Source organism: Aythya fuligula, chromosome 15, assembly GCF_009819795.1.
Source record: "Aythya fuligula isolate bAytFul2 chromosome 15, bAytFul2.pri, whole genome shotgun sequence".
Taxonomy (NCBI): Eukaryota; Metazoa; Chordata; class Aves; order Anseriformes; family Anatidae; genus Aythya; species Aythya fuligula.
Genome location: NC_045573.1, coordinates 5,275,944 through 5,301,398, shown reverse-complemented (window position 1 = coordinate 5,301,398; position 25,455 = coordinate 5,275,944). Strand labels below are relative to the sequence as shown.

Sequence of the window (25,455 nt, the reverse complement as noted above, 5' to 3'; positions counted from 1 at the left end):
CACCTAGCTAGACCAATACGGTATCAGACTCCTACAAGACAGATTGTTACTGCTCCTCATCCGGGCTGTTCAGATAAATGGCACTTCACACGCACAAGGATGAGTTGCTGCTCTAAAGGGATACCAATTTACATAACGACAAGATGATGACACGCAGGCAAGAGAGAGGATTGCAAAGGCAGTGAGGACATATAGTGAAGTACGGATGAAACCTTGACGGTTACATAAGGTCTTATTGCCGTGGCACATATAACCAATAATATAAAAAGGTGAAGTGCAAGGCCAGGTGCCTTAAGTATTATGCATATATAGTTTCTTCTATTTACTCGACTCACTTTGATACATAAATTGAAGACCAGATGCCAAACCTTCTAAAGTAGTTTTTTAAAAGAAGAAAGGATCTTTACTTCCCTCATAAAGAACAAGCTGTTATATAGCAGGGGGCAATGATATTCCAGTCAAATCACTGAGAAAGAACAAGTACATTGTCATGCTGGAAACTGCAAACCCAGAAAAGCAGGAGCAGCAAGGGGTATGCAGACCTACCTTAAAGAGCAGGCAGTCTCCTTGGTGCTCGGCATAAATGGAGGTGAGTCGATACTGGTTCTCAGTCGTGATGTCGATCTGGTATCCTGTAAGCGTGTAGCAGACCTTGCGAAACTCTTGGATCTTGGTCTGGAAAACTTCTTTCAGGCGCTGGTTTTTTAGTTCTGCACTTTCCACTTGCTTCTTCAGCTCTATATAGGGGAACAAATGCGGGTACTTTGTTATACGTCATTGGCATAAAGACCTTGCATTGTATTTACAATGCTAGCCAAACCAAGTGAATTGAAAAGGTTAATTAAATTTTTAAAAAGTGAATTAAGCAGGCAGAGTAAAGAAACAGGCAAGCTAGACTCTTCTCCTCCCAGCCCCAGAAGACCAAAAGATAATAAACTGGGGAATGAGGAAAAGAGACGCGTCTTAGTGGGATGGATTTTTCTTTTGCTCGGCCAGCCTTTTAACAACGTACTACAAAATTCAAAGCTATAGCTGTTTCCTCACATGCACATATCTTATTTTCTACACAGAACCCAAGAGAAGAGTGTTATGTTACAGGGAGCAAGAAAGTGGAAAAATAGCAACAAACGTGCCTCTGTGCCGTTATATCAGGAGGGATCTGGCTGTAAGGGAAATCTCCTCCAACGTACACTTGATTTGACTGCACATGCTTTGATCTCAAATTGACACACTGCTTAGGAATCCCATAAGATCTGGGAAGGGGCTTTTCTTGTGATAAAAAGCCTGAGGAGTACCACTGTCTCTTTCCATTTGCTGCCTTAACTGGACTAGTCCCTAAAAGAGAGGTCCTGGGAGATGGCCTGCCACTCACCCTGCATTTTATTGCTATAAAGGGAGCTGCCAGCAGTGTGAATCCTTCAAGAGGATACACAACAATTACCATGAATCTTTCACCCAAGGTGCCTTCTGAGTAATTAAACCTCGATTTATCCCCCCATTAATTACAAAGATTGGCTTTACTTTAATATACACTAGAGAGGCCTCCCAAGTCAGCTTGTTTTATCAACACCGCAGTCCAGGGTTAAAAAAAAAAAAAAAGACTTTCAAACAGCAAACAAATAGACTTCCTTGTTCAGCTACCTCTTTGTCATTATGAGGTTTACGGCTTTGTCTGTCCTGTGATCAGAGACATAATTGCAGCACACGTAGGCCATATGGCTTTATTTCAGCTACTTCAGCGTCCACCACTAGGGAAGCTGGAACTTTACTGCAAGGCGCCTGCTTGGGTATGAACGATGGGTTTTGGCTGGGTTGCACAGCCCGTGCTGAATTATTCTTGTTTCACAAGCCTTGCTGGAAAAGTTTTTGCTTGAGTATTTGCCCGAATGCGTTTCCATCAGCCTTCCAAGTGTAGCACAGAAAGAATGGCAACGGCAAGCCCGTGGACTTGCCTGTGATCCACCTCCCAGGGCTTGCAGGAGCACTGGCAGGAGGCAAATCTCCTCTTATCTTCTGCACTGCTCTGGCGAGGCACTCCGGGTGGGACAAAAGGATAATTCAACGTGTTAAGTTAAAGTGCCTTAAACGCCACTGAGGATGCCCTGCTCAGAAGTACTCTGGCCTTAATCCAATTTAGCTTAATCCCCAGGCAAGGACAGAAACTCTTTAATGGGTAAAGAGAAGTGCATGTCCCTTTACTTCTGAGTCACAGCATCCGAGCAGGGCGAGTTAGTGCTGGCCAACTCCTTACCTTTGGTTAATTCAGCTCTACCTTCCAGAGCTGCTTGTAGAGATGTATGAGGAAACTATTTCCTTTGCTCTGGGTGTTCCCCTCCTAATTGTATCTCGCTTTATCAAGGGGAGCAAACAAGTCTTGGGAAACATCACGTACCAGTTGGTTCATTAACACACTGCTGTAAGGGGAAACCCCCAGGTGCTGGGGGATGTAAGATGAACATCCAAGTCCTGATCACAAGCTTGAAGGGCTGGGACTTCCACATGCCCCTTCTCATGAGTTTGAAATGGCTGTATCTTTCCTGACCACCCACCTTCCCCTTCCTACCAAACTTATCAACGAGCAATTAACTCAGCCCTTCCATGGATTGTTTCAGCCTTTTTCCCATCATCTCAGCTGGGTCCGGTCCCTTGATTAATCAAGTAATCAGCCTCTGAAATCAGGAGGTTAATTGGTGACTCTGACCTCAATATTCTCACAGTCTTCATTCAATTTTGCATTCCTAGGATGCAACTGTTGAGGACAAAATCCTGTATATAAAAGTAAAAATTCAGTGACCACACTGTACGGGTAAATAATGTTTAGCCACTGTCAGAGATGGCACTGGCTTTAATATATTTCACATGTCCAATACTGATTTTTTTTTTCTAATAAATGCAGCCTAGCCTTGGAAAAGTAAATCTGCCTTTTTCTACCACATCCTGGAGGCAGCCTGTCCTGATTTTTATAACCTTGGGGGTGGATGGCACCCTAATTCATGGACTCCTTGAGCAGCCTACATTATTCATAAAGACTTAGTGCCTCGTCCACTGTTTCGTCCCAGACTTGGCGTTTCTAATAGCCATTAGGAGCACCGTCGGCACCCGTTGGGTCGCAGCTTTATCACCCACCCAACAGCACTGCCTTATTCAGTTTACAACCATTTGAACCTCAAACACCAACTAAATGATGGCAACTGCTTTCCTCCGCCACCCTCGGGGTGAAAAAGGACGTGCTGTGACTACGATCAGTCTGTTATGCAAGGAGCCCTGAGCTTTCCGATTTAACGGAGGGCTGACCAGCCCCTGCTCCAAGCATCGTGCCCACACCTCTTCCTGATGCTCCTCCTGGCTCTCTTTCCAGCTCCTGTGGCAGTTTTGGTGTTTCACCCCATCAGCTGTCCCGGCTGAAGGAATTCAGCTGCATGAAAAAGCATCCTCTCCCTGTTAGGGATGCCCAGTGTCAGCCCCTGGCACAAGGCGCTGAACTCTGTATCTGCTAATGTAGACACAGCCAAACGTGCCAGCACCAGTCAGGGACAGGAGGAAGCCTTGTCAGCGGCTCGGCGGTTCCATTAGCAATTCCCCAGCAGTATTTCTTCAGCAGAGCAGCTTGGGGACAGGGCTGAAGTAAACAGGCAGGCACGGGGACACGACAGGAATGCTTAAGTCTGCAGCTGCCCCCAGTGAAAAGCCCACCGAACCACGACCGCGGAACAAAGACCGCTCTTCCTTTACGCCCAATTAAATCACAGTCATCAATAGCTCAGCTGGAGCAACTGCTGATGCTCACCCTCCTGCAATATTTGTTTATGTTATGGAAATCCTTCAGTTAGGGGCTATTTCCAAATTAACTCGGGACAGCCCTCAGGACGGTGACTACCTCCCTGATTGCCTCTGTGGGCTTTGCTGACACACCAAGAAGCCGAGTTACGCAGACTCACAGAAGTGCGACGTGGCAGGAAGGCAGAGACTTGAGAAACGTGGGCCAGGGTCCCGCTGCTGAAACAGAGCCACCCAAGTGTGAGGCATTCCTGGGTATATTTTCCTGGCTTCCCCCTGTGCTTCTGCAGGAGAGGGATTTGCTGCAGGTTCTGGCTCACAGCAGCCAGCCCAGGCCAACTTCTCAGGTACTTCAGGTGCCCAAAATGGCACTGGGTGCCCAGTTTCAGGCCCAGGCTTCCCGTGCAGCCTCTCTGTGCTGCAGCTCTGCCCATGCACTGCCCCGGCACTGCAGACTCCCAGTGGCCGGAGAGCTGCACGAGCAGCACGTGGATTGACTTGGTGACTTGTAATTAACCTTGCTAATGCTTCCCCCACGAAGCGAAGACCTTAAGCTAAGAGGCAGCTCATTGTTTGCTCTGCTTCTCAATTCAAAGACGTGATGGCGCTAATTCTTAAGCCTCACCTAATACCACTAATTCCGGCCACATTTCTAGCACAGTCAGGAGAAATTGTTTTAAAAGTCGTAATTTGCAGAGTGCAATTCAGCACATTTCAGAGAAACGCTTCAGGCACAGCTGTAGAGGCGACCGAGCAGAGGCAGATCCTTTCAGGACGGGTCGAGGTGCGTTAACAGAGCAGGTTTCTGATGACAGCGTTGCTGTTCCCACCCACTCTTATCTACCACCTACAGAATGTTGAACATCTTCATCCTTTGAGATCTTTCACAACATTTGGAGAATTAGGTTTAATTATATCTTTAAAAGACAGTGTTTGAAAACTCAAATGCCTGTGTTTAGAGCACTCGCTGGAGTTCCTGTGTTCGATTCCGTTTCGCTTGCACAAGACAGGCAGGAGAAGTTGCAGGTGTGCTCAGCGGAAACCACGACTGGGGGAAGTCACACCATAAACATCCAACATCCCAGAGAAGGGACCACGAAACAGCCCTCACTGAAGTGCTAATGAAACAAATAGGAACTGAGAAAACAGGCGTAAGGTTTGCCAGGCTGTACCTTGGTCAGGCGTAATGACCGGCTGTTTACTTTGCTTGGGGAAAAAAAAAATCAAGGGGAAGAACAAAGAGAAAGGGAAAATATTTCAAAATCATCCTGCCTGGTCTCCTTGGTATTCAGGCCAAGTATGTATAAAAAGTTGCCCATCACGGGCAGTTTGTCAGGGATGAAAATCCTCACTGAAAAAATCATTAATCTGTTACAAAATTAATATTGCCAAATGATCAACTTCTTCCTAATGATGCTGCTTCTTGAAACACCTTGTATTTTCACACACTTATATCGACTTTAATGAATAATTCAAACTATTTTGGATAAATAAATAAAATATGAGGTGGGCTTTTTTGGTCTCTCATATTGGAAATGTCACTGCTTTTTATTCCATTGCTTTTACACTTCTTACATCTGCAAATGTTCACAGCTGCCTGGAAATACCACAGCTTTGGCTCTTGCTCTGAGTTCAGCAAGGTCAATCAATAGCAATAGCAGTCTCTACACCAAAGAAAACCAAATCCACACTTAACCTTTTCCCCAGGGAAAGAGATAAAACAATGTGGCTCTCAGCATGCCAGAAGTGGCATGAAGTTAAATGCCTTTTTCAGGAAAACAGAAATTTGTTCTGCCCATCCTCAAAGATGCCACGAGCCATGGAGCTGCATTAATTCACTTGTGATCCCAGCTAATATCTCTCTGTCCTAGAAAGGCCTGAATTCCTTTCTAATTCCCCATTAAAGGTTAGTTTCCCTTGCTAGCATGTCTGGGGGTCACTCACTCCACAACATAAGGGATAAAATATTTTGCACCACCTTGATCCCTGTCCCTGTTGACCTGCCAGAAGACTTCTGACAGATGCTACCCAGTGTTGCTACAGAGAACACCACATTCTATTTATTAACCCTGCTCTATTTAAAGAAAAGGCTGCTTAGGGTGTTTCCAGCCTACAGGAGGGATGCCAGTTCCCACAAGGTTTGTTCTCACAGGGTCCGTGATGGGACCAGGATGCGCTGTTTCCTCTCTTCCAAGCAGCGAGGCCACAATTACCCTTTCTCTCCGTCACCTCCACAAGCTGCTTCTCTTCATTTCCATATCGCCGTGCCTGGCATGCAGCATCCCCCCTCAGTCACCCCACCTGCACCCCTCCGAACTGTGATTGAATTACGTTCTCCTAGTGCAGGGCTGTCCTTCCCAGCTGACTCGTTGCAACTCCAACGCCACCCCACTGCATCTGAAATCCTTCGAGTCCTTCCCCTGCTCAAACTCCAAGCTGAGATTTTCTCCTTCAGCTTTAGTTTATGATGAACGCCACCTGAAAAGAGTTCGGTGATACTGTGAAGGACAAAATATAAAAATAAATTGTATCGTATTAAATAAAGTCTAATAGAAGAGGAGCCGAGCGTTTTCTGATAGAGGCAGGTTTATGACCATTGCTCTCCCGAAATAAAATTCGCTTTGCTAGATTTTATAGGTGTGTTTTACACTCTGGACGGGTAGGGGAGTGTGGGAGTGAGACCACGCCACCCGCCTGTGCCGCAGCCCGCTGCCACGCTCACCGACCCGACGGTCTGGCAGGCTCAAGCTGCGCTCTGGGAAACTTGCAATTTGTGACATTACAACCATGAATTACAACTTTTCTTAAAGGTAAAAGCAGTTTTATATTCAACAGACTGCACTGGCTGTTCAATTTCAAACCCAAGTGGTATTTATTTGATCAGTCAGCATGGGTTTATTTTTAAGCTGTGTATGTACCATATGGCTCAGTGCATCTCCCGGCCTCCTCCTCCAGCCACCAGTTTCCCCCTTCCAGCAGCCTGGGGAAAAGTTTTTGAGGGCAGCAGGCTACAAGTACACATCTCCACCATCCCCGGCTCTTGTATTGCCCAAGAACTCTCCACCACGAAAGTTTCCTGCATGTTTATTCTTCAGCAAAGATATTTTCCTGGAGATCCCACATCAGATGTATCCCCTGCATCTCTACAAGGTGCCACTTCTTGGAAAGAAGTCCACAATTAACCTTTACCCCCAGAAAACCTGCACAGAGTGGCAGAGGCATCAGAGGCTGGGCTAGGGGAAAAGGAGCAGGCTGTGGAGGACTAGGGCCTGGAAGCTATGGAAGAGGACAAACTTCTTGTAGTACCTACACACTTATATAGCATGCATTAGCCTCAAGGGCTGTTCTTGTTTGTTTCCCTTTTCTTCTCCTGGTAATGCTGAGATTACAAGGCAAGGTTACCAAACTCACGAGCACACTTGAACTCGGCCTACCTACAGGAATCTACCTGGCCAGATGAACCCCCAGGGGGCAGACGGCTGTCCCAGGGAACATCCCTGCTTGGAACCTCACTGCCCGTCCTCCCCCTTCTTGGCAGAGGTGTTTTGGACCAGGGGAAGGCAAGAAGGAAGGCAGCTTTTGGAAGCCTGGCTCAGCTCTTCGGTCACCCCCTGTGGTGCATCCATGTTGAACTCAGTGAAGGCAGCGCAGAGTAGCGTAAAGAGACCCTGGGTAGCTTTAAAATTACTGGCTTAAATAATGCGAACAGCCTGCTTGCTGCAATACAGACCTCATTGGGGATGGCAACATTCACCCCAGATGCAGGATAAATTAACCTCAAGAGAGCTATTTAGTGCCCAAGGTGGATTTCACCAATTAGTATGATGTGGCACAAACCCCTTGGAAGTTAGGATCATTACACTGGTCATAAATCTTGAAGCAGCCAGGAAGACATCTCCCTGCTGCCCCTCCCCAAATGATGATAAAGTCTTCTAGCCACGCTTCCCTTCCATATGGCAATTACAGCCCAACAGCACTTCCAGAACAAAGTGATGTCAGCTGGAGCTAGTCATTAACTTCAGACACAACAAATAGCCTCACCTTAAAAATACAAATCCATTGTGCTGCTTAAGCTTACAGGAGAGCAGCTATCTTCTGTGTCTAGGGCAAGGCAGCAAATATCAGTGTTCCAGGTAATCTATTTTGGAGTAATCAAATATAAAAAAGAAGTAACTGGGATTTTGTGGGTTTTCAGGGACGTTTGGTAGCAAGAACAGGAGCATAGCTTGCGTGGCCTGTCAGAAGAAGGAGAATCGCTTTTCCACTTGGCTGTTTCTAAGAAAAAGAGTGGTTTTGAAATTGCTCAAGTGTCTAATGAAAGAATTAATCCTAGGGACTATATAATTAACGTATATAATACGCATTGTTAATTACACGGGGTGGTCTGCAGAAGCATCTAATAGGCAAATTTATCCCTGCCTGATCACCTCCCCTGTGCTTGCCCATGATCTTGTTTCCATTGGCACATCACCACTGTTGCTGTTACCCCAAAACACTAGATGCTATTTAAACCTCTGAACAGCATCAAACATCTGTTATTAAAACAAACACAGGAAAACGTTCCAGAAATATTTGTTCGTTCCTTCTCGAAATGAAGACCTTTTTTGCAGGAACTGCAGGGTGGACAATATTCCATCACGCCTCAGAGAGCACTTTGCAGCTTATCATGTAACGATGGTCATGCAGGCTGCAAACGGGAGCTCCTCTCCACTGGCAAGAGGTGATTTTGAACTTCCCCAGGAGCACAGCCCTTTTGCTCTGACTCCAGGAACCTTCCATGTTCAAAATCCTGATGTTGAGAGTTATGGAAATACTATTCTGACTCAATGATAGTCCCCAAGATCGTTACTTACACTATCTTGCCCCACTCTCTCCCCAGCGTTGTGAAGTCTGTGCTCACAGCACTAAGCCCAACTTTACAGGGAGATGGATCTAAATATAGAATTAATAAACATTGAAGAGATTCCAACTATTTGTAAAGTAGCTTATCAAATAACTACGTGGCATATGACAGACCGAGATGGGACAGGGCATCACACGGGCATTCTCTGGCTCTTATTTGGGATGCCCAGATTGAACTCTAAACCCCGTAGCCTCCCTGATTATTCCGAGAGCAGCTGTAAATAAGCGGGCTCTGCTGCGCTGGGCTAAATCCCTTCCTACCCTCTCCTCTTGACAGACATTATGCCCCATTACCGGCTCCAGAACTCACTTTGGAGACAAAGCCCAGTGCCTCCATCCCCTAGGTAAGACAGCTTTGCTGAAAGGTCAGCCTGCCATTTCGTTTGTTTGCATGGCCCGGGCTAATGGAAACGCTTCTGCTGTGAGCAGCACGCGGGCAGGCTGGAGGGTCGCAGAGGACTGAGAGGAAAAATGCACACCATTTTACCCAGTCAGCAGGGATGAAAACACAATTGCACTGCAATTGATAAAGGCAAGGCTCTGCAGCATGCCACCTTATTTGTGTTTTTAATGGGAAAAGATTGTGGAGTTTGTTTTATGTCTTTTGTTCCAAAGAAAACTAAGCTCTAAAAAGCCTCCACTCACTCCTATTCAATCCTCTTTTTTTTTCCTCGTGTTTATCCCCTTAATAGTGCTTTGAAGTGTTGGCACGGCAAATATATTGCTCTTGGCCTGAAAGCACTCTTGGTGCCAACTAGTCAAACTTTCCCCAGGCCCTTCTTTCTGCTCTGTACTCCTGCAGCAGGCCCCAAAGACACTCACTCTGCTTCAATCCCACGCCAGACGTTTCCTCTGTGCACTCTTCCAGTGCCCTGGACCTCCTCCCGTAGGATAGCAGGTTCTGCCCTATCTTTATTGGTATATTTTTCTTGTTCTACTTCATTTTCTGGTGTCCACTTTATGAAAACAATCCTTTAAAGATGATCTTGCTGGAGCAGCGCAAAATGCTGGTTCAGCATGGAGCAGCAGAACGGCAACGAGGGAAAAGGGGCTTTCAAATAACAAAAATGCAGGAACGTGACACAGACATAAGGACAAGCAATCTTTTTTCCCTGGAGCATGAAAGATGTTTGGAAACAGAGCCATCTCCTGGATAACCAGGCTTTCAATCACATTCTTCCCAGCCTCTGGAGCTCCTATTTCCACTGCAGGAGCCTGAAGTGTTGTTATGGGTAGGGAGGGTTATTTCCCTTAACCACGTGCTAATGCTCTTGAGCAAGAGGGGAAGGGTTGAAGTCTCCAAGCAATCCCCACAAAGTGTCCCAAGACTGGCAGGACCACCAAAATCATCTCTGGGTGGGGAGACAGGAACGGTAACATCATCTCAGCCCAAGCACTGAGTCTTGCTTCCCAATTCTGAATTATTCATTACCTGCTAACTTTCAAACCAGTTCAGTTTTAAATTTTTAAATATTTAGTAATTGGGTATTAAATATTCATGCAATTTTATTAGAAATTTTGGAAGATGGGCACTAAGGCTGTAATTGTTAAGTTCATCACTGGGACTGACTGGCTACTCAGAGTGACTTTCCAGCTTCCTAGAGAAGGAACAGGGAAGAAAAAAGGCAAAAGGAGTATTTATGGACCTCTCCAACTCTAAATCACAAGGCAACACAGTTACCTATGCCATCTATCTTCCAAAAAAAATCATCTCTTTATGAAGAAAGTGAGAAACCTGCACTGGGAGGATGCTAGAAAGCCCTCAGCTGCAGTCTGGAGAGTTTCATTTAGGTGTCAAAGAGAAAGATGTCTGTCTTGGTTCAGTGTATCCGACTGGCTAAAGGACAGTTGAACAGCCTCTGTCTACAAGAGCAACAAGACGAACATGCAGTCGGTCTCTCTTGTGGTTCAGGGTAGACGTGGGTAAAGTTCAGCTTAACATGCACCTGAAATGAGGCAGATTCTTCCCTTTTTCTGACAACCGCTCAGATGGTAAGAAGGGATGTACAGTTTCCCCTGAGCTGGTCTGACAACTCAGACTCATTAAATATCCATGCCTGTTGTAGCTCCTGCAGACCATTTTTTCTTCCCTTCTACCCCCTCCTTTGCAGTGGATGACATCTCCTTAACCCTGCTCCACGCTGAGAGCGCGCCCATGCTCCTGTCCTCTGCATTATGAGCGCACATTCCCTACGGCGCCGGAAATTGTATGGTTTACACAAAAGATGACACAAAAGCCCTGGAATTATATGCAAATGAATGGATCCATTCCCCACTTCTTACCATTACAGCTCTGACTTTCCAACAACTGCATGGGGTAATTTCTGCACCAGCTTTCAAACAAAGGGCATCTCTGTGTTATTAACATCTCATTGTGGCAAGCAGTTTGTCACCTTTCACAAAAATGATCTGCAAATACACCAGCAATTATTCCCAAGGAGATTATTGGGTGGCTGTGTCCCAGCACAGCAGCTGGAGGGTAAAGTGACATAATATTCACCGGGAAAACTCCTTTTTCAAGTCAAGAGTATACAGAACAGATTAAAAAATGAACTGAATTGCAAACAAACACCAAACTAGAGGAAGAGCAAATCTTGCTCTCTTCAATTTTCTTCATCTCTATATCATCGTTAGGAGCACGTCTTTAGAAGAAAAGTAAAAGCTAAAAGATTATGACATGAAACAACAGGACATTAACTTTGAACACTTATCCTGGGAAGGAACTTTGCATGTTTATAAATAAGAGACCCTGAGGAAGAATAACTCAAGCTCCAATTCCAACTGCAAAAATCCAGCTGATTCCTGGGACTTGCATATTTGGTTCTTCCAACACTTTTAAGCATGAAGGAGTAAACATCTGCAAGGCAGACAGGTTTTCTCTTCCTGAGATCACTGTGTAATTCCTGGATGATCTCATAATAGGACCCAAGAACCAACATTTGCTTGGCTAATATGTTCATGAGTGAAGTGGCACAAAGAACAGAGGCCCTACCTGATTTCAAGTAAACAATTATTAAATACTCAAAGCTATGCTTTGAAGACAGGTCATTTCTAGTTGTATGTCAAAAATTAAAAACCAAAAACCTATGTCTGTCCTCAGGGATAAAAGCAGCAGGGAAAAAAAAATAAAATCTTACTAAGTACTTTTGCTAGTACTAAAGCAGCTTGTTACCTTCATCTCTATGAAAAAATGTTGTTTGTTTAGTCTGATAGAAGCCTCTTCTGAACTTCAACACTCACATTCAGAAATCTGTTCTTCGGACCAAGAGAAGCACAAGAAAAGCCAGCACGTTTCCTGTTTGTGATGATGGGACAGACAAGTATTGCTTCACTTTCAGGTCGTATAATGTCGACAGCTCACGCTTGGTTTCTGCATACAACCTATAAACACTTTTAAAAAATGATGAGCTCTGCCCATTTGCAGTCTGAGAAACATCTGTACAGCACATAATGATCCAAAACAGAGCCATTTTGCATGTTTGTTTCTTCATCACCATTTTAAACAAGTTTCTCTCTGTAATCGAGGAGGTGCAGCCCAGAGCCATTGCACATTGCTGCCCTACGCTCGCACAATGCCTTCTGCCGGCACAGGGCACCAGAGGCAACACGCAGCACAATACAGCCAGGGACAGAACTGATCCAAGAGGAGGCAAGGACATGCAATGACTTTGCAGAGTTAATTTAAAGGGTAGTTCGTAATATAAAGGAGTAGGAAGATTTTCAGATGGAAAACACAGGAGAATTCAGGACTGGGTGGAGCACTCTGAGATGTAAATCAAGTGGGACTTGGAAGAATGGGAAAACAAGAGATGGACAAATGCAGTCAGCACACAGCCACCCGTAAGGTTGCATGGACCTGTCCACTAAAGACAAGTTCTGGGGATTTTTAGAGCTCTGCCCAAATGCAAAAGCAAAGGCAGCTTGAATAAAGGATGTAGCCCAACCGCTGAGCAGGCTAAAGTTAGTAGCACCTTGAATTCCTACCGAACTGAGGGACTTCAGTGGAGGAACAAACAGCAGCAGTGACTGATTTCACAGCTGGCTGTTCAAATTATCTTAAGCAAGGTGAGCGAGGCCACCTGGGAAGGCCTCAAATCACAAGAGAATACTTGTGGGTAGATCTAATTAGGCAGAAGCCCTTTCTTTTTTTTAAGAAGATGTATTTTAATGGCTTGTAGGTCCTTCTGCAGGAGCAGGGGAAAAATAAAAAGACAGATTTCTGCTACAATGCCAAAGGCTCAGCATCTCTTCCTTCGAAGAAAAAACAGTGAAAGAGCCTTGTAAACAGACTCTGTAGCTTGCGAGTCAAAACTAGAGGTTTGGCATAATTGTGACCAAAATTAGTAATAATAAAATGCTCTGACAAAGGGGTTTTGGTTGGAGAGAAAGGGTGAGGGAAGTCGAAACATATTCTTAATGAAAATCTCATTTAGCAGGGGTTTTTTGAGGTGCCTAAAAATTCCACTGAGGTCACCATTCTGGAGAGATGACAAACTCCTGGGATAAAGGCTGGAAAATCCTGGTAGTCGTGTCACATTTAGCAAGTCAAAGATATGTTTGTATAAGGCTGTAGAGGGCTAAATCCATTTTACATGCTGTATGTATTATTAATTTCTGACAGTGGGCTTAGAAAAACCTAATTCGCTGGAATACGAGCTCCCTTTGAGAGGAGGGAAGCCTTTTCAAAACTCATCTTTTATTGACTGAGTCATTTTTGAGTCAATCTGTCTGCTTTCGGCAAGACAAGAGTTTTAAATCTTCTCTCTTTTTTTCCTCCTTTTTGAGTCGTGGCAAGTCTATTAAAACCTGCTAATGTATGCAGCAAGGCCTCTGATTTGAAATGTAATGAATTCTTCAGATAGTGGCAGATTAGGGGGAGAAGATGATAGAAAGAGCCAGAGACGCCAAAAAAAGAACTCTCCAGAAAAAGAGGAGGAGAAGGGTGAGAGGGAAAGAGAAAGATTAACCCTTTTCGTCCAGAAGAAGAAAATCTTTAAGCCCCATTAATAGAATCAGTTAAAAAAGCAGAACTGGAAGAGGCAGAGCATCTTCAGGCATGCCTGGGGCTGAATGAGACAAAGAATAAATGAATCTTTCCTCCTAGACTCTCTTGTAAGATTAGGTAATTCCCTAAGTGAAAAATGAAGAAGTTAGAGAAAATTAGCTCCATCCATATAAATAAGCCTTCATATTCCAAACTCGTCACCCAGAGCTTCCCAGGCGAATGCCCTGAAACGTTTTTGCTGTTGTGTAACAGATGGTTTCCTCCTCCCCCTCCTTGGTTTGGATCCAACTGCAGTATCTTTCAGGTGATCTTGTTTTAGCACAAAAATGAGCATTTTGGTGTAAATCATAAATACCGTTAGTGAAACGGCGCTTGGCAGTTTTATTGTATTTGGCATCTTTGAAGTGCTGGACAAACATTGCACAGTTACGCAAATGAGAGATTAGCACTGTCTCCTTTTTACAGATAGGGGAGCTAAGGAAAAGGGAATCAAGGATGCTCCTTAATTCGACAGCACTGATCTGGTGACAGCCCGGGCTGAGAACGCAGAATCTGCTGAATCACAGCACAGACCTGTGATATCTTCCTGTTTAACAGTGAAATTCATAGCTCAGCGTCAAATTTGATGGCTTTAAAAAAAAAATAGCTTTACAGCAAAGTTCTAAGGAAACAAAGCCTTGGAGGCAAAACGAGAAAAACAGCCTGATGAAGCACAAGCGACCCAGTGGATTCTAATTATAATTATGCTCAGCATAGCTGATGCAGGTGAGTAAATACCGGAGACTGAGAAACTGGTCCTGTCAACCTAATGGCCCTTCACTAATGAAAGGTTCTGAAATGTTTTAACAGTTGAGAAATCCCAAATAACAGAGGCAGAATACTTCAGCTTAAGATGCAGCAGAGGTATCTCAGTCCATGTCTTGAAGGAGAAGCTGTCTTTCCCTACAGATGCAATGCATTCGGTCCTCTGGCACACAAGTCAAACTACAAAAGGAAAAAAGGTTTGAAGAAGAGCAAACTTAGCTCAGAAGTTGCTGGAGGTACAGAAACTGTAGAAAGTAAGCATGAGTTGGAAAAAACAGAGGCAGGAAATCTGTACAGTAGGATACAGGACACAGTAAAGGTTTTATCTTGGAGGCCAGCAAGCTATGGGAGTTAGCCTGGCTTTACAAATTGCTCCGAGGCATTGTCTGCTCTTGCTGGCAGAAACATTTTTTCCACCCTGGAGAGTAACAGCGTCTGGATACCGGTCCCCACCATCTCCTAAACTCTATCAGTTCCTTGACGTGATTCTCCCCAGCTGGGAAGCTGCCTTCTCCTACCTGTCTGTCTGCTTCACATCCCTGACATCAAGGGCCACAGAAGTCACAAACGTGAACTTTTACATCTCCACCTATCAGCGCTTTCAGAAAGAAGATGTTAACTACCTTTTATGTATGTAGACACAATCCTGGCCTTTACCTTGGTCCCAGCCTCTGGATGCAGTAGCTGCCACTCACCCTCTGAATCAGTAATGAAGCAAAGGTTACGGCAGGCAGCACACTGCTGTGGATACACCAATTTCAGAGGGGATAAGAAACCTAGGCCTGGACCATTACAGAAGAGGCAAAGTGTTTGCTTGGCAGCGTGTTTTTACTTTGGGATGGGGTCAAGAGCGAGGACTGTGGCATCGGCCTCCCGTCCTGTCCAGGTGGCTTCCAGGTCCATCCCTCCTGCGCTTTCGGGTTAAAAAGGCACTTCTCACTTGCTGCCTAAAGAAGGCTCCTGTGTGGCACTAAACAGTTACATATTTTGCTCTAGCTGCAGATGCGTTTTAGTGGTGGATGAAGCAATCCTTGTATATATTTTGTATAGCTGTGAAGTTTACAGAGCACTTTGGGAATCCCTTGAGAGGCTGACATGCTTATCGCAGCAAGCCCTGCCAACACCAACTGCTGTAGCGGGCTCAAATGATAGTCACAATTTTTCCTTTTCAACTGCAACCCGCATTCCTTCTGTACGGTCTCCTGATCCCTTTTTTCCTGGTCTGTTCATTTGGGAGATCCTCCGTGCTTCTCAGCCTTGCTTGAACTCTTCCATCTCCAACTCCTGCCTGCAGCAAACACAAGCCATGACGCAGCACCTGGCCTTTCTGAAACAAGGTCAGACCAGAAACCAAGACCCGTGGTGCTTAGTCATCAAAGGGAGTATTTTGGTACAGGAACAGAGCATACTATATTAGTAGCCTTGACTCTTCATCCACTCACCACACCCAGGGAGCAAGCACACACATCTGCTCCCTTCCATTGCAGTCTTCCAAGAGAAGGATTCGTTTCAATTTTAGGTTTAGAGAAGATTCGCTCTCTGCTGGTGTAAACTGTCCCACTGGGATTGATGACACCAAGTGCCATGGACACCATGCTGCTGGCATGAAGGGTGCTGCTGGGACAGATCTGCCAGACGTGTAGAAAAAATGTACGTTGAGGGACAAGGAAAGGAAAAAAAATGACATGCACAAAAGGTCTCTGTGCACGGTATGTGCAAGCAGCAAAAAATAGATTTACCCAACCAGGCTAAATCAATGAATTAGCCCTGTACTCGAAGAAAAAGTTATCATTAAAGGCTGTGCTATTCAGTAGCTCACTCTACATCTGAGAAAAGTCTGCAAAAATCCTTTTGCATTATCCCTAGCCTTATAGATTTTTTCTTTTCATTTGAGTTTCTGAGTGGGGATTACCCATTAAGGTGCAGTGGCCAAATCACATTCAATCTATTTTTTTGTGAAAATAAGAAAAAACTTTGATCTTTCCTGTCCACTTCTAACCAGTTCCCTTCCCGTGTCCACAACCAAAGCATTTATCTCTGACTTGCCATAGGTGCACCAGACCTGAATACTGAGAAGGCGCCCAGGAGGATATCTCAACACCACCACTCACTTCTCTGTCCCACAGGCTGAATCCTACTTCTTCAGCACCAAGTACATTTGGAAGATCAAGAGTTCATTTAAAATCTTACTCTCCTCCTAAGCCAGTATCAATACGATTCGCACAGCCACCAGCATTAGCTACCTTAGACCCGCACATCATCTCATGCCCCCATTTAAGAACAGAGATGTTGTTATATGGTCGCAGGCCAATTTCCATGATGGTGGTGGCATAGCAGCTGGGTTCAACCACATTATGGGACTAAAACATCTGCTCATACCTAGTCACCCCAGTGCTTGACATAGCAGCAGCTCAGCAAATTGCTCAGAGAGGGTTTAGGCAAGCAGGAGAGCCAGCTCTGAGCTGCGCAGCCCTCCTCACCCGCTCCTGGTGCCCTGGGGCGGTGCAACCAAGCAAACAAGGGAGTTAACTACAGCTGGGGTGAGGCAATAAAAGCAAAAGAAGAAAAAAAAAAATGCTTTCACAGGGAGGCGAAGTGTAAAACTACAGGCAACTAAAATATATTTACCATGCTGAGTTTTTATAGAAGCGTGTTTGCTTTTTCTAAACCACCGAAGTCAGAGATGGTAAACATCTGTTCGTTCACCCAGTCTCTCTCCCACAGTGTTTTGATTTAGGTATTTTCCTGAAATGTGTATAACTTAAACAGAGCAGAATTGTGCCAAGGCTTTTGAAACAGTGAAAGGGATTACAGTTATTACAAAAAGTGAAAAATTAATAACTCGAAGTCATTCAAGCAAACACACAAGAACCATAGCATCACTCTGAAACATTCCAAAACAGAATAACTGAAAATACTTTGAAAGCATTTTTCAGGTACAACTAAAATGACCTCACTACCAGCATGAGATCTACTGAAGTATCTTGCTCCTTTGAACATTGCAATCTTCCCTCCGGATAGCCATGTGTCAGTTATAGCAAAGTTTTGGGGTATTATCAACTGTTTCATCCAAGAGTTTGTGAGCTGGAAGCAAGGAATGGCTGCTGTACTCCCAGTACTATTCATTCTGCTGCTCTATTAATTTTATTTATTTGAATTAAGATTCCAAAACAAAAGAAGTCAATTACGGCTTACTAGGAATTATAAAGAACCTGTGTAATTGGGCTTCTGATTTAGTTATCAACACAAGTATACATGCTGCACTAAGATAAAGCAATAAACCAAGGTTTGCATTATTTGCAGCTGCTCAGAGCAAAAAAAAAAAATGGAGAAAAGCTAAAGAGATTTTTATTAATGCTTTAGATGGCTTAGAAAAAAGTCACTTAATCATAACACTGTAAACAAGGAAGTTCTACAGCAGTATTTAAAAATATCTGAAATTGTTTCAGGAGCCCTATTGATTTGAATTAGGCAGCTGCATAATCACAGGGGCTGCAATTTTAATGAACATTTCAACAGGAAATGTGGAGCTGATTATATATATCAAAACAGGAAAGATCCAAAAGCTGCAGCTCCTGTTCTTTTTGTTGTTGTTGTTTTGTTTATTGCCTCAGTGGGTACATTGAAAATAACTCCAGAAATAACACGGAACTTACCTGCCTGCCCCCTGTCTCTTTGGCTGCAGCTTCTTATGCTTCTGGCTGCAACTCTGATCATCCTGTCCTGATCCATGTCATTAGGCACAGCATTTTGAAAAATAATTAGTGATTCAATCAGATTTAACACTGGATCAAGTGCCTGGAAACTTCAATGCTGTGCTGCAGTGTTCCGTTAGCATACTTTAGGGCATGTTATATATACTTAATTAGCTAATGTGTATACAGTGCTTTGAAGAAAGAAAGCACTATATAAGGGCTAAGCCTTGTTTTCAGAAAGGAAGAGAGCAGTGTTGAGACAGCATGGGCACGGAGTAAGAACAAAGCTCTGAGAAACCGAACACCACCTTGTTTTCAGAAAGGTTTCAGGCCACCTAAAAAAAATACATCAGCAGCTTCCAGCGTCTAGGCACTCAGAAAGAAAGCGAAGTTGTAAAACATGGGATGCTGCAAAGGCACTTAAATGACACGCTGTTGACACAGCGATAGCAACGTCAGAAGAGTGATCAGTCAGGAAGGCAGCAGCACCTACAGAGAGGAAAAACTTTGTGTACACACGAGCTCAAGGCATTGATTATTACTCTGTTAAGGCAATTTGCAAGATAAAGATTCAGACAGAGCTGTAGGCCTTGATGAAAGAAAAAGGAACGCACTTCAGTCCTGTGAAAACTCTTCTGAATATGAGTGGGAACTAATGGAATAAAAGCGCGCTGCTTCCTATTAGTTGGTGGCGAAGCAAGCAGGGCTCTTTTTGCTGAAGATACGGTGCTGTGTCGGCTGCATGCTAAACAGTGCGGAACAGAAAATGGGTTCTCCACAAAAGGCACCCCAGCAGAAGCCGGGGATGGTGCGCAGGCTTCACCAGACTTTACCCAGAGCTTGCACTGGGCAGGATGCAGGTCACAAAGAGGCAGCAACATCTTCTCTGTTGGTCAGAGAACTTCCCAGGTTGTCACACAGAGCATCGGATCTGAACTCAATTAAAACAATTTGGAGAGAAATGCAGAAAGCTGCGGCGAAATCCACCAAGTGCAGCACTAAGTGATGCTACAACCAGGCACTTGCCTCGATATGGTGTGCTCCAACAAGTTTGGGGCAAGTGATGAAAACAGAGTACACAGGGAGCTTTAAAAGTGACTGCAAAGAGATCCTTGAGCTTCTGTGTTGTTTTTTTTGGTCTTGTTGTTGTTGTTTATTCGCCTATAACTAAATTACATGATTTCTTTGCAAGTCTAATTAGGCTGTTAATTGATACTGGTGCCCTTTAGCATCTGGCATTTAAGATTAAGTAAATAATAGAGAAAGTGCATGCAGTACCCAACAGTAATTACGCACAGCAAGAGTTTGCTCCCCACCTTCCCTCATTTTAACATTACGTATAAATCTCTGAGGATAACTGTTTTTAATAGCCAAAAATACGCTGGCACCATAAGATACATAACAGTGTTTTTTCTCTTAGAGACGGTGGATTGTAGGTGTTTCTTTGGCTGGTCTGTCGGTTTTGTTTTACACTTAGCACTCCATGGAAGAAAGAGCTTCACTGCTCCAACTCCACCCCACTGCAGAGCATGTTACCTGGATCTTCGTGGGGACAAACTCCTGAATCCAGGAGCATGAGTGCTGGGATCATGCATTAAAGATACATGAGCTGGGGTGAACCTGTTATCTGCAGGCCTGCTGAGGTGCTGCCTCCAACTTTGCCCGTGCAAGGCTCACTGCGAGTTGCTGTACACAGGCAGCTCCACTTGCTGCTTCAGCTTGCAGTCTCACCGTAAACAGTAGTCCGGTTTCCTCAGAAGGCTACAGATTAAGGACTAGACTTGAGCTGTAACACCTAATCCATGACTTGCACTAAAAAGTGTAAGAAGCTGCGATGGCTAATGCAGAAACAGCTTCTGCTGCTGCCACAGTAAGCCCAGAGATCATTCCCCACCTCCTGCTCCGGCAGTTAACGTGAGCCAGCCAGCCTCTCTAATGCAGCCCTGATTTCAGCTCACCTGCACTACCACAGGTACGAGAGGGTTTTAGTTCTTCCAGAGCTGCCTAGCAGAAGGAATCGCTGCCCGAAGATTAGTAGCACAATCTCTTTACACTCTGCAAGCAAGAAAAGATAGCGTGGAGGCTCCTGCCCGCCTCCCATGGGTGCCGCGAGTCTTAATTAGTATTTCCAGCATACTCGGAGACCTTTGGACAGAGGGTGCTACAGAAGTGGAAAATATTATCATCATTACGCCTGCTACCACAAGTGCTGGAATTCAAGCCAGAGACTTCACAGCAGATGGTGAAGTCGCTAGCACGGCTGGCTGCAGTTATAATTTCTCTCATCACAGACTCTCCTTGTTGGAACAGGCTTCACCTCTCCATTTCTGAAGAGCAAAACAGAACCTGCGCTGACAGGACTGCGTCGTACCGGTCAGCACTGCTGACACATTTAAACCAGCCAGCGCTCCGATCGCTACGAAAGTAAATCATCCAATGGACTTTCTAATTAAAAAGAGCTTCACTTGCATTGCAACGCTTCTCCAGCCTGTCACAGACAGCCCTCCCCTGAATTCTGATCGTTAGAGGGAAACAACAAAGAATTAGTCAGCTTTTGTTAAGTGTCAAACATTCCCACTCCAAACCATGCGCAAAACAAGGAGAGACATTTTATAGCTCTCAGAGCAGCTTTATACCTTTCTAAACACTATTTCTGTACCTCTTGCTAATTGCTCATTTGCCCTGATTTTATGGAACAGCCTGGCTCACGCCGCCTTTGACAGAGGAGAACAGCAGTGTTTAACATGCTGCAATAAGTGGGATATGAGCACTTCTAATTTTTCTCCTTATTTATCTCTAACTGCGGGGGTTAGCAACCTAGAACTCTGAGCTACCTGAGAGGTAACTAACATGCCATTAGCTTTGAATCTATTGCCAAGTGCTGCAATTGTCCTCTCCGTTTGGCTGAGGACATCACCTTGCAGAAAACAATTTCACATAGGTGGGAACATCTTGCTTTAAAAATCTTCATTTCCCCAAAAACTTATCAGGGATTCAGGAACACAGGGACAGGGTAATACTGCCCTTCTTTTCCTGTGTTTTATTTCTTTTTTTTTTTTTCATGTTGTAAAATGTGAAGGATCCTACAGCAGAAAGAAGTGCTTTGAAATGGAAGTGAAGAGTAATTTCCACTACCCCTTGTGACACCATGGGAGTCCAAATACATTCTGCAGGGAGCTTACAAATGCATTGGCACACTTCCCATGTACCGAGGAGGGCACATTATCATGGAAACAACCTGACCAGGATTTATTTCAAATGGTGCCTGATGATGAAATTACCTTTAGCACATGCCTGTTAGGCAGACCTAACCTCAGTATTTCTAACTTAGGGTTTATTTGTACCGCTTCTGTCTACCAAGACAGAAACCTGACCTCTCCTAAGTTCTGCCTGATTTCAGTGAAGGCATGGCAATATGGCAGTCTAAAAGAGGAATCACACGCAGCCGTCATTATCAGCCTATTCAGAGCACTCTTGCTGAATCTTTCAGATGTGCGTGCTGCCTTTGATGCCACGAGCGGTGAGAGTTCTGATGACACAGCCACGGGCTCTACTGAAGGCGGATGCTGCCGCTGCCTCTGGCCCTTCCTTGCAGAAGTCTCTGTTCTATTTAACTTAAGTACCTCCGCTCACACCTGTACCGGTATCTGATCATTGCAGAAGGTAACCTCACAAAGCCACATACCTACCCAATAATCCACTGTGCTACAGCACTCCAGCAGGATGCATCAAGACTCTTTTACTCCATGAAGACAGAAACCTACTTAGCCAGCAAGTGAAAGGCAATTCCAGAGTCAGATTTCAAGCAGCTTTTCATCAATCTGATTTTCATCCATTGAGCTGGATCTGGTTACACATGAGGATGAATATGCTGTTTCCTAATGGAGAATGGGTTGATTTACTGCTATCTAACCACAGCTCAAGACAGATAACCTGGCACTGAAGTGAAGAAAGCATGGAAATACTGAAATAGCAAGTGAAGACTGCATGAACTGCTGTAACTACACAAACAATACAGGGTAGCTTTAGTTTAGTCTAAATAATGGATTGCTGGCAGCTGCTAAGAAATCCCTGGTGGACAGGCACGACTGTCCCCTGAGATTTAAGTCTTGCTGTGATTTAACCCCCTGCCTCCACTGCCTTGGCACAAACCCAGGTCAGTGGCACACAGAACGCTACCTACCCACTGACCCGTGCCATGCCAAGAGCTCACAACAGCAAGCTCAGGTCTCTGCACTGGCCACCAATGGATTCCCAAGGGGACTGCACAGTTTTGGCTTTTTTTTCAAATGAATTGAGAGGGAACAAGGCTTTTTTGCTTAGGATCCTGTGCGTGCTGCAGTTTGAAGTTGCCTCTCCACACTTCAGCTGTAGCACGCAGCCTTTTACAAGAGAGGGCACAGTGCCCAGCTCGTCCCCACCAGGGGTCTGATGCTTTGGACCAAATTTCTCCTCCAACTCGTCCTCTGGACACCTTTGTTCGTAACCACTGGAAAAGCTGCCCAGCATACCCAGACGTTAGCAAACCAGCTCAACAGGTGTGAAGACCCTAAAAGAGAGGGATGCTTTCCTTCCCTATTTACACTGTTATGTAGCACCACATTTAAAATGCTATCATAGCGTTATCACATCACGCTACTGATGTCAGTGCCATGATTAAGATGGCAAAGTAATTACAAGTGCCTGTTTTTCTACACTGATTGTTTTCCAAATGAATGTTCTCTATTCCAGATAAACCCTCTATGGATTAACGTTTCTCCAACTTGCTCACTGCCTAAAATGTATTTGATTAGAAAAGCCTGATCAAAACTCTGCTTGACCATTTTTCAGCACTTTACCATTTTTCTTTTCCTCGTCAGGAAGAAAAGTGTGTCCATTAGTTAACCTTTTCAAACACATTCTTTTTGTAGTCTAATTCAAAGAGGATTATAAAAAAAAATCATCTGACTTGGCGTGTGAATAGCTTTTTGTGAATGCAGGGTGCGAGCATTCATATATCAGCACATCAGCACGGGCAGATAAGGGGAGCTGTGCATGTGCTCGCTTATCTGAATGCAAGATCAGTACTGTGAAACCAGCATAAACACCACCGACAGAATCCATATATCGATGCAATTCTTAGTGGTACTAGTGCACTTGTGTGAATTTGCAATTAAATAAAGCTTATTCCTTAAAAAGAAAACAATAAGTTAAGGATATAATTCAAGGTCTATTGAGATCAATGGGAATTTTTTCCATTGCATTTGAAAATAGCTCCCTCTCCATCCCAACACGTCCTCTAGAATATTAGAAAAGAAATTACCTGGAATTTGTTTGTACTATTTATAGAAAAGCCAGGCCTCAGATACTGAGTCTGCTGCCTCACCCAGCAGATTCAAAGCTCCCCTTTGTCCATGGCAAACATTTCATGTATTTTAAGACATATTAATTTCATATCAAATAAAGCCATTGAAAATATTACAAATACATGTGGGTGACAAACGAACTGATGCAGAAAACATAACTTTGAATCTCCTGACTTTAAGGCAATTAAAATATCAACTTAATTGTTGGATCTGTGTAGCTTCTCTCATTTTAATATGTAAATCAGTCTCTATTACTCTATAGCTCAAAGAATGTGTTACTCGGCTTACTTGATTAGGCTGGGAATTGCTGGTCCTGCTGTCACTATGTTTACACTTTGGTGACAAGTTTGCACATCAAATTCACATAATGCAATGTCATCAACTTACTCATCAAATACAAACTTCTTAAATACAGCCGCTGCTCTAGAATATTGATACAGCCCTATTTTTACTCCATTTGCAGCTTCTAAATAATCAGGGTAAGTGAAAAACAAAAATCAAGAACACAACTGAAGAACGGCATTTCCTAGAGAAAACAGCTTCCCACAGAGAGACGAGTAGATAATCCAGACCGTATACACAGCTCTCCTTCGGCTTTTGAATCTTAGTTGCACATGATCCCCCTTTAAAATGTGGAACGAGTAGAGACTTTATTTCTCAGTCTCTACACATTCACCCCACCTCATTTGGGATTCAGTTATAAGGAGTCCCTATTTATTTTGCGAAGACAGTTGGATTTCAGCTCCCAGCCAAGTATATCTAACTGGAAATTGAAATGAGGGCTCTAGAGAAAAAAAGCAAATTCAGTAATTTTTTTCCATTATGAACCTGCCATAACAAGAATGCCACCATCTCAAATAGTGTTGAGAGAGAAAGAATAAATATGTTCAGTATTTTCCCATTGCTGTCATCCTTCCTGAATCTAATAAACATCCCCAGCCAAGGGGGCATTCACCTTGCCAGCACCAACCTTTTCAGGACGTTCCCTGTAACCTCAACACCCATTACAGAGTTCCTCTACCACATTTCCACAACTTGCTGCTGTTAACAAAGGCATCAAGCTTTAATTTCCAGGAGAAACAATACATTGACAAGATGTAAAGATCTGAGGCTCTCCCCTGCCGGAGCGCTCCGCCTGGCTGGCAGGCTGGTTTTTCTAAAGTCAGGGAAATCGTGTCAGGCTGAATTTGAGACATCAGCACAAGCCTTTCTTCTCAATCCTGCTGATGAATGAAAGAGCATTTTCAATTGTGTACATCCAGAGGCCTTATGGCACATCGTTGCTAATCAAAAGCTGCTCTGTGATGCAAACTGCTTTAAGAGGCAGCTCATATCACAACCCCACAGGATCCAAAGGGCAGCTGCAGATAATACTGCATTTCCTTCCCTTTGGGAGAACTGCTGGACTGGAGACATCTAGCAGGAGCATCCTGGCTCTTACACAGTCCCGGGAAGGCAACAACCAAGAAAGGAGAGCCAGACTCAAACACCTAGGCAGGAAAATGCAGCTACCAAAGTTTACCGAGAGCCATGAGCTTCACAGCCTGATGGCTTGCTTGTGGATGATAAAGAAACAGGCAGCACAATAGGATACGTAAGGACTAGGGCCAGGAGTGGTGCTTCCTGCAATATGGCAGCTTCCATACGGTGCACATTTAATGGTGGTTTAGTTATTTGGAGGGAGGAAAGGGGTTAAAATACAGGAGGGAAAGGCTACAAGTCTTTACACTGCTCACTGACTTCTCTCCTTGCAAAGGCTCTGAACTTCCCCCGGTCACATCCAGGGGAGCACAGCGATGTCTGGGGACTCGAAGGGACATGCTTGGCAGCAAGAACAATTCATCTTCACAGTTGCTTCGTGGTTCACTCAGCTACTGATGGACTGGGAACTAAAAACCCAAGGCAGTAGGCTTAAAAATATTGTTTT

At 44.4% G+C, this 25,455-nt stretch overlaps 1 protein-coding gene across 3 annotated transcripts in view; it reads right to left on the bottom strand.

Annotated features, from left to right (window-relative positions):
• Positions 1-25,455, bottom strand: part of MAD1L1 (mitotic arrest deficient 1 like 1) — a 347,666-nt gene that overhangs the window by 86,331 nt on the left and 235,880 nt on the right. For all 3 annotated transcript variants that reach the window (XM_032197489.1, XM_032197491.1, XM_032197490.1), the window contains one exon: positions 547-737. In XM_032197489.1, coding sequence (XP_032053380.1) covers positions 547-737 — 191 coding nt within the window. The remainder of the gene's footprint in view (positions 1-546; positions 738-25,455) is intronic.